At 44.2% G+C, this 14466-nt stretch overlaps 1 protein-coding gene across 1 annotated transcript in view; it reads right to left on the reverse strand.

Annotated features, from left to right (window-relative positions):
• The window catches only part of ttc7a (tetratricopeptide repeat domain 7A), a 44774-nt gene that overhangs the window by 20638 nt on the left and 9670 nt on the right, over positions 1–14466 (reverse strand). The window contains exons 7-15 of the mRNA XM_070977589.1: positions 14035–14204; positions 12243–12306; positions 11851–11988; positions 9488–9571; positions 8336–8440; positions 5496–5613; positions 5026–5083; positions 4611–4683; positions 4347–4507 (exon numbers count right to left, since the gene is read on the reverse strand). Of these exons, the coding sequence (XP_070833690.1) occupies positions 4347–4507; positions 4611–4683; positions 5026–5083; positions 5496–5613; positions 8336–8440; positions 9488–9571; positions 11851–11988; positions 12243–12306; positions 14035–14204 (971 nt within the window). The remainder of the gene's footprint in view (positions 1–4346; positions 4508–4610; positions 4684–5025; positions 5084–5495; positions 5614–8335; positions 8441–9487; positions 9572–11850; positions 11989–12242; positions 12307–14034; positions 14205–14466) is intronic.

The following is a 14466-nucleotide window of genomic DNA, read 5'->3' on the forward strand; positions in this document are numbered from 1 at the left end:
TGGCCAGCTAAGAGCGGTGAGTACCAGCGTAAACTCCTTATAAAAATAGCTAATCATGTTCCCTCGAAAAAAGTGGTACATCTACAGTATTACTCATTCTGCACTCCCACAGATCAGAGTGTGTATTCTCTACAGGCACATGGGTGCATGCTGACACACAAGTGCACACATCATACTCAAGTGTGTGTGTGTGTGTGTATGTGTGTGTGTGTGTGTGTGTGTGTGTGTGTGTGTGTATACACACACACACGCACACACACACAAGCCTATACAGACATGCTTGCTTTGTGTAGCAGAGCATAAGCCAGGCATGCACGTGCACACACTCGCACAGATGCACACACATGCACATGCACAAACACACTCGCTCATGCTGCAACATCCCGTTAGATGAATGCAGAATCAAAGGCTGGGATTAATCATTCTCTTTAGTACAAACTGCTAGACCACGATCACTCTCTCTCCCCCCTCGCTCTCGCTCTCACTCACACACACACACACACACACACACACACACACACACACACACACACACACACACACACACACACACACACACACACACACACGCACACACACAAAACCCTCCTCTCTCCCTCTCTCGCCTCAGCTCTCTCAATCTGTAGCAGAATCCCATTTCACATTGAAATGCATGCCTGTTTACTGGGTGATTAAAATTTCAAAGAAAAGGGAGCAACGGAGACGGAGAGATAAAAAAGATGACAGGCAAGGAGAGGAAGAGGGAGTAAGAAAGAAAGAGAGAGAGCAAGAGGAAAAGATGGGGGAGGAGAGAGAGAGAAAGACAGAAGCTGGGGATAGACGATGTGGGGAAAAAGGGAGGAAGGAGGAAGGAGGAATTCGGCGTGCTACAGCGAGCTGACAGTTTGCTGTGGTGCAGAGAGGCAGTGGCTAACAAGAATCACACACATGCACGCACAAACACACACACACACACACACACACACACACACACACACACACACACACACACACACACATGCCAGATTATGATCTTGTATACATGTACACCCACATTTCCCCACCCCCACAACACACAAGTACACACACACACGACAGTCGCGGCATGCCCAGCACAACGCATGATGCAAGCTTTGATCTCTGATGCTCGCTCACACATCCAAAGCAAATGATATTCAATGAGCTTGTTACTGAGAAAACACCTCCTTTGACTATCTCCCTTTCTCTCTCCCCATCTCTGTCTCTCCTCTGACTGCAGCTCGGCCTCAGCGCGACACGTCCCGAGGGAGCTGATATATTCTGGCCGGGTTTGGATTTCATATCACAGTTTAGGTTGGGCTTAAGGCTAAAATACTACTGATAATTAAATGTTTCAATCAAGTACTGCCTTCACTTTTAGAGTTTCATTGATTGATTATTTGCAATGCATACTGATAATCTGTTTCACACTTCCTCATCTGACTCTTACTCTTCTTCTAGCTCTGTTGTGTTGCCCACCAACTCTTATGGGATATATCTGCTGCTTTAGGTCCTAAACGCTCCCCTATGCTCACCACTGTTGAAAAAAACTGAAGGTGACATAGAGCTTTTATTTTGGAAACACAGTGTGCTGGACTATGTTGATGTATATACATGCATGCATCTTCACAATGCCTACACACCTGGATACTCAACCATGGAGCAAGTTCAAAGCTTTTACTCATTACTCATTGCTCTCTGTGTGCTTGGGTTGGATGATCTGCCTTGTCCACCTGCAGACTAAACCATTGGCATGTTCTTGGCTACAAGGCTAGTCTTAGTCTGCTTCCATCTTACCTACGGATATATATCCTTTGAAAAAGTATGAGATGTTACTGTCTTCACTCAGGACTTATTCCCACTAACTGTGTAGTCTGAACTGGCAAAAAGGGTGTGTTCCCTCTGCTTGGAATCAGCTGCAAAATTACCTGAAACTTCAGGTCTGAAGGATAAATTTAATGTGATTCTCGGACCCAAGGACATCTGGCTGTAGATATTTCGAATGTTATGGATGTCTTTTTTTTTACTTTATGATTCTTTTATTGATGTGGGTAGGTGGTGTAAAATGGGTTCATCACAGTTTTTTTCTTTGAATAAAGCTGTTGTGTTCCTGTAAGGCTGAGCTAAAACATTGTAAAGCTGAAGGGTACTGCAGAGTGGAACTCAGTCTGTGTCACTATAAGCAACTCTTTTCACAGTGCACAGTCATTTCAAATAAATGAATTGATCAGTGCATCTTTAAGTGATTGCTCAAAACCATACTGTTATGACAGACTTAATATACTAGCAATTCATCAGTGGGGAGAGATGCTGGCTAACTAATGCTTGCTGAGAGCAGTTACATTGCTCATGATTAAGTTTCCAGATTTTATACTCCACTATAAAATATTTCCAGTAACATTCACAATTAGTTTCTCCATCATTGTGCATTGATCCAGCAGCAAGCCAGGCCATGTGTTTGCTGCACGTCTACACTGAGATCACTACTCTTACTTGGAGAGAGAGACTGAGGGATGAAAATGTTTGCTAGCTGTTGGTCCCAGGCCAGTTGAGCCCAAATGAATTGGGCCAGGTCAGGCTGAGGCTACAATTTCAGGCCTGTACAGAACTCCACTGTCTTTCTCTCTATAGCTTTCAGCTGGCTCAGCTCAAATATGCTTCAGTAGCATGACACGCTATGTTGCCAACCCCATTAAATTATTATTAGAAAGACAGATCAATAAATCTTAGAGGTAATAATACAGTTAATGGACACTAATTCAGCTGTTCCATTCAGTGAACTACTAGTGTATAGATTTGTATCTCTCTCTCTCTCTCTCTCTCTCTCTCTCTCTCTCTCTCTCTCTCGCTGACTCAATGTCTCTCTATTGCTCCATAACAACAGTTTGGGAACAACAACAACTGATGGTGCCTGCTCTACCCATATGACCTCATGGTTACCGGGGCGATGGGGATTCCTGGCGCAGAAAGCGATGTGATTGGCTGAGCCTGGAAAAGAGCTCTTAAATGGGTCAAAGCAGTCAAGTGTCACTACAGAGGATGTGTGTGTGTGCGTTTAAGTGTGTGATTGTGCATCTAGAAAGAGAAAGAACAGATTTCACCTTCCAGTTGTACATACTGTGCTGATCAGTAAAGCCTGGGTTATTACAAAGCCATCGTCTTTCCTGCATCCACCCACTCTGTCTTTGTGTTTTCTTCCTCCTGTCAGCTCTCTCTTAGACTCTTCCTTCCCTTGGTTGTTTCATCAATTTTCTTGTTTTTCTGCATTTCCTCTCCCTTCCTCTCCCTCCTGATGTATGGATGTACTCCATCTGTTTGTGCTGGGACCATGGAGGCCAACACTGACCCCAAATGGCTGCATTATGAAATGATTTACTGGGCTTTGAAATAGAGAAAACAGAAAGATGACGCAACACGCTTCCATATTATGGTGAATGAGAAATAGCTGGCCTGGAAAGCTGATGTTATCCACTTATCATATGATGGAGCTTCACAGATAAGGAATATGTTTTTTAATGTGTTCATGACTGACTGGATTCCCTCCTGTGAGAAAATAGGAGCATCTTAAAAGAAAGTTGTGGCCAATAATGCAATATAATAAAATATTACAACAAAATAATATAATACGCAATAATAAAAAAAACGCAATAATATAATATGTATGTACATATCAAGCCTTGGTCAAGTGTGGCACAAAGGTTAAATGTTGGTGAAATAGTGGATACATGGTTAGAGATGCCAGCACATAGCCAAAAGGTCACAAGTTCAGACCCTGCAGCGTGTCCTTTCAAAGAGTCCCAAAGCAAATCACTGAATCCCTCCCTGCCCAAAAACAATTAGAGTATAAATATCCAAGTCAGTTTTAAGATGTTTGGTGTAGCAGACCGGTGGGTTTATAGAGTGGACGACCGAGTTCTGTCAGGAAAGCCGCCCCAGGGCTCGGGTCAGAGCTGCAGTGTTAAAAGGCTACGGGTGTATGAGGGGCACAGGTACCGCAATGCAGGCCTCCACTCTGGCACGTCTAAATAAGGCGTCGTGTGTGTGTGTGTGTGTGTGTGTGTGTGTGTGTGTGTGTGTGTGTGTGTGTGTGTGTGTGTGTGTGTGTGTGCTTGGCCTTCAACAAAGTGGAACTGAGACACCCTATCCCTACGGAGACGACTAGTGTTAGGACAGGGCTTCACTGCCCCACTCACTGGACACACATACACACACACACACACAAAAACAGCATGCAAAGATTAGAAAGTACATCCATACACCTATCGATTGGTGCCTTATCCTCAATTGAGCAGCACTTCCACCAACATTTTCTATTGCCAGTGTAAGTGGGATTGTATAGTGGGTTTTACTTGAAGTTGCTGGGGTGCTGGCTGAGGGCCAGGCCCAGGGTGTCCAGAGCATGACGGTGGTGTTTCTGGGCACTCAGCAGCAGGGTCAGCAGGTGGAGGGAGTGTAAGTCGTCCCCACGGAGAGACAAAGCTGCCTGCAGAGGCTCTATGGCAGCTGATACCTGCCAGACACACACTTATTCTCAGGTATAACTTACCATGTGAGGTTTTCTAAGAATTAATGTTTGTCGCTGAACAAAATCTTTTCCACTTGTTTGGTTTTACCTGCCGTACAAGGGCCAGCTGCAGAGCCAGATACATAGCAATCTGTGCGTCCTGGGGGTCTAATGAATGAGCCCTGTGGAGGAGAGAGGGAGAGAGGGAGAGACGTCATGGCTTAAGCTATGCCAGCAAAGGTTTTTATGGCAGGAGAGTAAATCTTTGATGGCCATATGTGTCATAAATTCCAAAAACCTGAGTGTTAGTGGCAGTCTAGAGGCACACTAGTGGCTCCAGTATGTCAGTGTGTGGCAAACTGACATACTGGCATGCAACGACAGTGCTAACATGCTTATGCCATGCATATCCTGTCAGCATGCTATGTTACTATTACAGTTTAGCTAAATGCTACATTTGTGATATCAGCAAAAGTACAACTGACAAACAGAGACGCATGGAGAAGGGAAGAACCAGAACCTACGTGCTTAAGGCTTGTAGTGCTTTTTTGTTGAATTCATTTCGATCAGCTTTCAGAGTAGCTGGAGAGAAGAGGACAGAATCAGAAATTTCATTCGCACAGTTTCAGCTTTGGGACATTTTAGCAGTAAAAGTATATGTTATATAAAATAGAAGCAAAGTGGGTTGAACATGTCCAGTTTGGCATTTTGGAAATAACTCAAATTCCCTCTCTTGTTAATTGAGAAGATTGATACCACTGACATGCATCACAGTGTTTGCTAAATATGAAGCTATAGCCCGAAGACCGTTAGCTTAGCATACAGGGTGGAAGCAGGGGAGAAAACTAGCCTGGCTCTGTCCAAGGTACTGTTTTTTTTTTTTTATCCTTATCCCCTGTACTTTTAAGCTTTTGAACAAATGAATGATGCTGTTGGTTTCCTGCAGACGATCTTCTCATTGTATTTGTCTGTTGGTTACTTTGTGTGCCCTTACCCTCAGAGGCCTGTAGACTGCAGCAGAGTCCCAGAGCCAGGTAGGCCCGGGGTAGAAATTCTCCGGCATCTTCCCCCATACACACCACACTCTGCGACAGAGCCTCAGCCTCCTCGAACTGGACACACACACATAAGCATATACTCAGTTATCCTCTGATGGATGCTTGATGGATATCTCCATTGGGCAATTGAAAGACTGAATTAGTCTGCTCACACAAATCCAGTTAGATCATGAAACCAATAACCTATGATATGAATCACATTGTGAGGTGCTGTGCTGTTACCAGGACCTGCAGCATCCTCTGCTGCGTGAGTGTGTGAGAGGAACAACTTTGAAGGACTGAGACATAAATGTGGCCGAGGTGCAGCAGGGAATGGAGTATTGATGCCTGAGCCTGGTGTGAGTTTAGTTCGAGGACAGTCCGAGTAGATTCATTTGAAGGACAACGCAGAGTTTGCTGAAGGACACACACATAGACACACGCTCGCCCACACACACAGCAGTAGACTGCAGGCGGTGTGTGGCTGAGCCGAGCCGAGGTGCTCTGAGCCGAGGAAAAAGTGTGTCACTATGTGTGAGGTATGGCTGGTGGCGGGCGGGCAGGTGGGCGTAGGGGGGGTAATGCCTTTGACAGCACGCCACCGCAACAGCAAGCCAACTGCTCTGACACCCTCCCCCTCCTCCATGTCTTCCTCCCATCATTCTCCTCCTCTGCTCTCTCTCTGAATCCAGTCCTTGTGAGTTCAAAGCCTGCACACAATAGCCAACCATTTAAGCACATAGCCCGTCCATGCACATCTTAGGAGGATTACGTATTTTTTTTCCTCCACTGAATGGTGTGAAAGGAGAACATGTCGCCGCTGCTGGGTGAAAACCTTGCATCTGCAAAACTGCTCTTCAGGAATTTAAAAAAGCAGCTTTGCTTTCATATCGCCAATAGTGCAGTTTATAGTGACGTCACGGGTGTGGAGAGGGGTTCGTGTGCTCTGCATGCATACTGTTCCTTATGCCTGTGTAGGAGCATCATGAAAACCTGAAAATTTTTGAGGAAGTTTTGGTCTGGTCTGTGGGCTAGTGGGCTAACATAATGAGCAAAAAAAATGTTGCCAGCTACATAATAGTCCAGACTGTCCAGTGGGGCTGATGGTAGATAATGGTGGCCCATTTATGTAATGCCCCACTGCACTGTGGCCATAGTGTCCCATTGTGATTAAGACTGTAAGCTCCTTAGTGTCTCCGGCCTGCCATGATCTCCAGCCACTGACAGATGTGCTCTCTCCATTCGCCCCTGTTAGCTCCTCTTTTCTAATCTCTGACCCCTTTCTCTCTCCCTCTCTAACTCACCCTCACTCATTCTCTCTCTCTCCCTCCACCCTAAATACCACTGTTGATGTGACTTTCTCCTCCCTGCCCAACTCATAAACAGCAGGACAATCCGAGCTGGCTGGGCTTCACGCCGATGTGTATCTGCCTGAGTGACCCCAGTGTCAATCCCAAAACATTAGCGGCACAGTGCGTCTGTGTTGTGGCTTTCTATATACACACATTAAATATTCCATAAAGCCGCAGTTCATCAGAATTCTGTGACACAACTTCACCTTTCAGCTTATCATCTTATGAGTGTTTGCTGAAGCCGAGCGGGCAGGTCTAAGTAAACAAAAATGAACATGTGTGGATTTAAAAACTGATATTTATATGCAGATTTGTGACAGCTCATTAGTTACAGATGGAGAATGGACGCTTGTCTGTAATCCTGTGAAATTTGATCTTTTACATTTATAGAGACAGCAACCATTTTTGCTCCTAATGCAAAGCAAAGGCTACTTTTGACCCCTTATGACAGGGTACATACATGTCAGTACAGCTGGGTGCAGTGACACCCATAGTCCCCTTTCATTTGAATTGGTCCAAAGAGGTAAAATTCTATAGTATTTCACAAGAAGAAAGAATATGAGTCTACACCATGTGAGCAGCTCTGTGAGGTGATACTCAGGCCCAGTGATGCTTTGAGCTACATGCTAACATCAAAAATTCTAACATGCCCTCAATAAAAAGGCTAACATGCTGATGTTTAGCAGGTTTAATGTTTACAGTCGTCGCCATATCTTTGTTTAGCATGTTAGCATGCTCTAAACACAATGTGCAGCTGAGGCTAATGGAAATGTCATTATCATCAACATCAGCATTTGGTCATGCAAGTTGCAAGTTGTGAAATGCTCAAAAAATAGTATTTGCTGTATTTTTATGATCCCATGAGTGGATCCTGATCCCCAGGTCTGGAACCACTGCTTTAAGGGTCAATGAACATGACCTGAGGTGGGAGCAGGTTAAGCAAAGAGGGAATTTTCATGTCTTAGATCGTTTCATAAGAGGGATTTTAGAGGAATGAGGAGGTTGAAGTGTCAAAAACTTCCCAAGAAAGCCGGGAAACATTAACCTAATGTTGATTTGCAGCAGTTGATACTCTATGTCTCATCATTTTGATTATCTCATGATCCCTCAGATTTATCTAGGGACTCCTTTATCTGGATGTAAACATCTGCCACTGTGTATTTTCTATCTAAAGGAGTTAGCAAGAGCAGCAACAGCCACCACACGGCTGAACAGGCAGGAGCAGGAAAACAGCTCCACCTACAGAAACTCATCTACAGAAAATTCAGAGGTATCACAGCAACAAGTATCTCTAGGACATGTAGAGCAAAAACATGACAGCAAGAGCACTAATGGCATGAACAATTAGGTCTTAGGTCATCATTTTAATCTCACTGTCTGTCAATGGTGCGTGCAATGTAAACTGCTCTGTATACAAGTGTATATGAATGCTTGTGTGTATTCACCCAGTGCAGTTGACCAATGCAGACTTTAGCAGCCAATAGGGGCAATGAGGGGTCCTCTGGTCTCATCTTGACACACTCTTTAAAAACAGACACAGCTCCAACTCCCTGAAACACACACACACACACACACACACACACACACACACACACACACACACACACACACACACACACACACACACACACACACACACGTAACTGACAAATTGTGATTCATGTGCACGCTGCAGCCAGTTATCATGGAGCCACAAATGACATGGATCGCTTTCAAACGAGTGTATCAAACACACATAATCTGTCCTTACGCAGACCTAATAGACCCATTTAGACACACAGTCACTTAATACATGTAGGCCAATCATTAATGGACCACGTGCACGCGCACAGGCACTCACACACACGCATTAACACACCCGAGTGGCCCTAAATAGAAGCGGATCTGACGACACCGAGGCGGCCCCTTCTCCTTCTAGGGAGCAGCCTATTTCTAGAGCTCTCCATTGATCTGCAGTGTCACTTCATCCTGCAACCCAGATCAATTTTTCTGTCACATACATGGGCACACACACACACATGAGAGGGAGGGAGAGAGAGAGAGAGAGAGAGAGAGAGAGAAGGGATAGTAAGCTATTCTAGTTCCTTCTGAGAACTCCCATTTGAAGAATGTCCAGTTTTTTTAACATCACAATAACAACTGACTTTTATTTAGCAGCAAAGAAATTCAACAGTATTTCCCAACAATAATAATAATAATAATAATATTAATAATAATGATAATATTAACAATAATGGTAATAATAATGGTGATAACAATAATTTTATATATAATAATATTATTATTATCATTATTTGGTGCAGCATATAGGGCTGTGGGTTGCCCTGAAGGACCTGGTTTAGGCTAATAAGGTAGCTGAATGCTCTTTTAGTGCACTTTTTGGCCAATATATTTACCTGTGTAATATTCTAATTGAGTAAAAACACCATCTTCTCCAAGCATACTGGATGTTATTTGTTGCACGTCTGGACATGAGGGCGAGTCAGGAGCGTCGCAGTGAACAGGACAGAAGTATGGCAGAAGACGGATGTCTTCTTTGGGTGTGGCGTGGTGTGTGTGAGGGGCTGTTGCTGGTATATAAGGAGAAATGAGCTCACCTTCCCGGCCGCCATGAGTGACAGGCCCAGCTGGTGCCAGAGGTGGAACTCGTTGAATGAAAACTTCATTGCTCGTTCCAGACACTGTGGGGACAAATATAAACATTCAAACATGTTTTAGTGATATAAGTCATACAAGTGGGATGCGTAGGCACAGGTTGAGGCACGGAGTCTGACCAAGTAACCCCAGATTGAGCCATGTGAGATGTGTTAAAATAAAATGTGTGCCCAAAGAAAAGACCAAGTCAGGGAAGCCAAGTTAGGAACATTGAATTTTGTCATTAAACTGAAAGGCCACTCTTCTTGACTACATTTTTCTCTCTTGAAATGACTGTCAGCCACCACTCGCCACCCACTCAGTGCTGTTTCAGTACATAATAGTGTGATTGATGTGTGTGTGGACGAGCAGAGGATGGCGTGGCGCGCCACTCAGTCAGATGTTGTCAGTCATGCAGAAGTGAGCTAAACCAATAAAAAGGCCTGCCTAATACTCTGATTAAATAATGTGCGCTTATTAGAACAGCTGCTGACCATTTAACATGCAGACAAAGATGTCCTGCTGCACAGCTCAACACATCCACCAGTGCTGGATTTGATCTGTTAAGAGAGTGTGGACTATGCAGCTAACTGTAGCACTGAATAGACTGTGGGCATTTCTCAAATGGTACAGTGAAGCTGAGTATCAATAAAAAAATACAATTATACTCAGAAAGTCTTAAACTAATACGACACTGCATCCGTCACTGCTGCTGTTACATGTGTAATGGTGCTGACCCTTGTTAACCCTGCTAAAAGAGGGCCTGACACACAACAAATCCCAATTTAACCCCTGGTTAGGGGGTTAATATGCAGAGTTGGTTTCCTGGAAACAGAAAACTGCAGTAGCCTGAGGTAAATAAGCACACTGACTCGACTACTGTACTTCTACTCCACTGCATTTCAGATGGAAAAATGTTACTTTTTATTCCACATTTACTTGACAGTTATACTGCCACTATGCTACTTAGTTTTCAGATTCAAAGTTCAGAATATAATGCATTTTTATAGATCAAATACCCCATAATACCCAAAGCATGAAAGCTTTTGCTAACTAAACACAAAGTACAGTTGAGGCTGATGGGAATGCCCTTTTGCAGATATGTTTTTATGAACCACGGCAGACATTTTGACCTGATGATGGCACTGGATCATAATTGTCAAGATATTTCATTCAACAGCAAAAATAACAACCTCAGGGAGGTGCTGTATGAAAAATCAAAAGCTCACTAAAGTCATTAGGGAGTCATTCACTGGGCTTCTTGAATATCATTACCAGATGTCATGGCAATGCGTCCAAAAGTCTGGACCAAAGTGGTGGACCGACTGACGGACACTGCCGTCCCTGGAGCCATGCTACAAGCATAGCTAAAATTGTCTGCCTCGACCAGCTACTCACACATTAATGCACCAGTAATATTAATCCAATAATTTAACATATATAATAATACATGCCTCCAAAAGTAGATGTAGAATATATTTTAAATGAAAACATTTTAAATGCAGGAGTTTTACTCATAATGAAATGTTTTTATACAGTGCCATTAGTGGATCCACTACACTCCAGGTTTTAAATAATGTACTTCATCATCATTGCCATTAGCTAATTATATTCTGTTTCCGGGCAAGCCATACATATTCCAATGCATACTCGTGTACCCTGCGACTGAAATTTGATATCAGAATCAGAACTTGCTGCAGACGCTGCATGGATTGATTAATGCTTCAGTAAGTCTGTAATCAATCAATATGAATCTTACTCATCTCATCAGAGATGGATGGCACTGACTGGCTGACATCTAATTTTTAACAAATGGCCCATACTGGACTCATATATCAGCAAAGTGATCCTCTGGTCCAGGTAGAGCCACCTCATTGTGTATGAGTGTGTGTGTGGTCCTCCTTATAAGATGACTGATGCTATCTATGAATCAGTGAGACAGGTGGACAAACCTAATTTGAGACAACTCCTCTAACCTCCACCTCCCCCACTTCTGGGTAGAGGTCACATTAGGGGGGTAACAAAGCTTGTTCAAAACTTAAAAAACTGAAGGGAGGAATTTTGAGCAAGATACTTAAAGAAAAAACAGATGAAGAAGTATAAAAAGACAGACAGTGAGGGGGAAGCTGAGAGATGGGGAAAGACTGAGAGACAGTGAGAGAAAAAGACGCATAATCCCCTTGCTCAAAGTGATAAGGACATTCATTAAAAAGTTTGGCAAAGGCAAAGCTCTCACTAACACATCTCATCTCTCACTCGTTTGCTCTCCTCCCCTCAGACCTCCAGCACAGAGTGTGTGTCTCAGTTCTTGTGTGTGTCGCTGCACCTCAGAAAGCATGGCGTACTGCCCCCTCCTGGCCATGCCGATGGTGAGCAAGTCGTAGACGGAGGTGGCATCCTGCAGGCTGGCCTGGCGAGCCTCGGCCTGGTCTGGCAGACGACTGATCACCGCCTCGCCACTGGTCTGGAGGAAAAGAGAGATGCTGAGTGAGGAAGAGGAGGAGGAAGGACAAAGAAGAGGACAACTAAGGAAGGGACAGGTGGTGAGACTGATGATCCCAGCAGAAAGGTCCTCTGTTAAAGGGAGCGTCCGGTCTTTGTTTCGAAAGCAAAAGACTGAGAATGTGGAGTGTAACGGGAAGATGAGAGAAGACAGTATGTGTGTGTGTGTGTGTGTGTGTGTGTGTGTGTGTGTGTGTGTCTATGTCTGTGTCTCACCATGGACTCCGTGATGAGCAGCAGCAACACAGCCTCCTCCACCACGTCTTGAGGACAGAAGCAACTGCCAGGACACAGGAAACAGGAAATAGGACCAATAACAGGAAGTCTATCCCTCACACACACACGCATGCACGCACACACACGCACGCACGCACGCACGCACGCACGCACGCACGCACGCACGCACACACACACACACACACACACACACACACACACACACACACACACACACACACACGCTCAGCTTTTCCAGAGGTATACTGCCAGATTGCTGGGAGTGTCCAGTTTCTGTCTCAGTCCTGGTGCTGTAACACAACACGGACCACCGTGGGCGTATCACTACACAGCATTATCTCAGATGTCACACACACACACACACACCTGCACACACACACACTGCCTCCTTCATTTCTTCCCTCTTTACCTCTCCCATCTCTCTCATTCATCACTTTCTTTGCTCGGCACCGTGTCCTATTAAAGGACACATTTACCAGACGCCATCGTGGCCTTTTCAAAAGAGGTAACTGATTACAAAAGCCATGAACAACACTGAAGCACAGCTATTCCTCAGGGTGAAGTCTCCTGTTCCTACTCTCCTTCTAATCTCAGACATGGATTTAGATCTTCACTTATGATAGTGTGGGCAGGATTAGTCATGTGGCGGTGACTAAGTATGGCTCGCAGGGCCTGAGCAACGAGCACAGGATCCCTGCAAAGAGGGAAATGCAGAAACGAGGCAACAAAACGTCGATACAGTTCAGTGTGCTGATGCAGATAAGCAGGTGGTCGTGTCAGGACTGTGCAGTGCATGTTGAACCCTTGTGAATGTTATGTCACTTTAAGTCATATCATGTTAGGTGATGTTATGTCGTGCCTTGTTTTTCCATGTTTTGTTACGTTTTGTCCTGTTTTGTCATTTTATGTCCTGTTACGTTTTCCAGTTTCAACACGTGAAAAGACTCAGCTGGGCTGCGGTTTGCAAAGGCTTCAGCCAGTCCAGAACTGACGGAGGTTTAAAACTCGGCTGCGCTCTAAGTTGCTCGGCCCCACATTGGTGATTAAGTGTAGAGGAAAAAATTTGAAGAGCCACTGCAACAATATTCAGTTTGTGTTATATTCTAGATGCACAATTAGTTTTATCAGTCTAAACTTTTATTTTCTTGCTTAACCTTTATTTATACGGCGTGGGTTCAATGCTCTTTTACATGCTTTTTAATACAGTGCAGAGCCTTGAACTTGCCTGGAACACATGTTCCTAAAATTATACTTTAGGAACATGCGCTATCAGATCTGTCCTTCTTCTTCTTTTTCTCTGCCATTATTGACTTTCTCAATTACTTTAAGTACTCAATGGATTTGTTGGAATAAACAGATATGGCTTGTAATGACTAATGATGCAACATAGTCAAGGCATTATTTACAGGCACTTCAGGTGCATGTTTGTTTTTCTTTTTCTACAGACGAGTTCAGCTCTGGACCACACCTCGAATGACCCAGCAGCCATTGGTAGGACAGTATCTCAGACCAAACATTGGCTGAAATTGCTTTGACAAAGGAAACTGACACCAAGAGATTACTGCTGTGGGCACAATGGTGAGTTGACGCAACTGAGTAACAAAAAGCAATCGCAGGAGGCATCACCCTTCTTAAATGTTGAACTCTGATAAAGCAGTCGCACTCAGTACACTGACATTTGCATGGAATGGCCAAGAGAGAATGAAGAGGATTAAGACGCATAGAATGAAACACAAGAACCAGAAAAAAAAGAAATGAAACAAACATGAACCTGTCAGTGCTGTAACGGTGAGGTGGTTTAACAGTGGGATAGATGGCGTCTTTGGAGGCAGCGGCTCCCTCTCTGTGGAGCCAGGCTGAGGGTGGAGGGCCCAGCGGGGCCCAATAGCTGTCCTCACTCACAGAGCTAAGCAGCACCTCTGCTAGCTTCCTCGCTGCACACTGGAGGGAGACCACAATGCATTAATGGAATACAGCAAATCCTGGTCAGACCAGTATGCACATGAGAGCACTTATTAAGGTCTAATAATGTAGACGGCACATGAGAAGCAAGAAACTTTTTTTTACAAATCATACTGAAGAAATGTTAACTATTCACTTTTCCTTGCATTATTTATTCATCACATTTTGCATATATATAAAAAAAATAGTGTGTGTGAGCTCATAGCTACTGATCTAATCTTCAATGCACTGACACACTACA

The sequence above is a fragment of the Chaetodon trifascialis genome, chromosome 13 (assembly GCF_039877785.1).
Source record: "Chaetodon trifascialis isolate fChaTrf1 chromosome 13, fChaTrf1.hap1, whole genome shotgun sequence".
NCBI lineage: Eukaryota > Metazoa > Chordata > Actinopteri > Chaetodontiformes > Chaetodontidae > Chaetodon > Chaetodon trifascialis.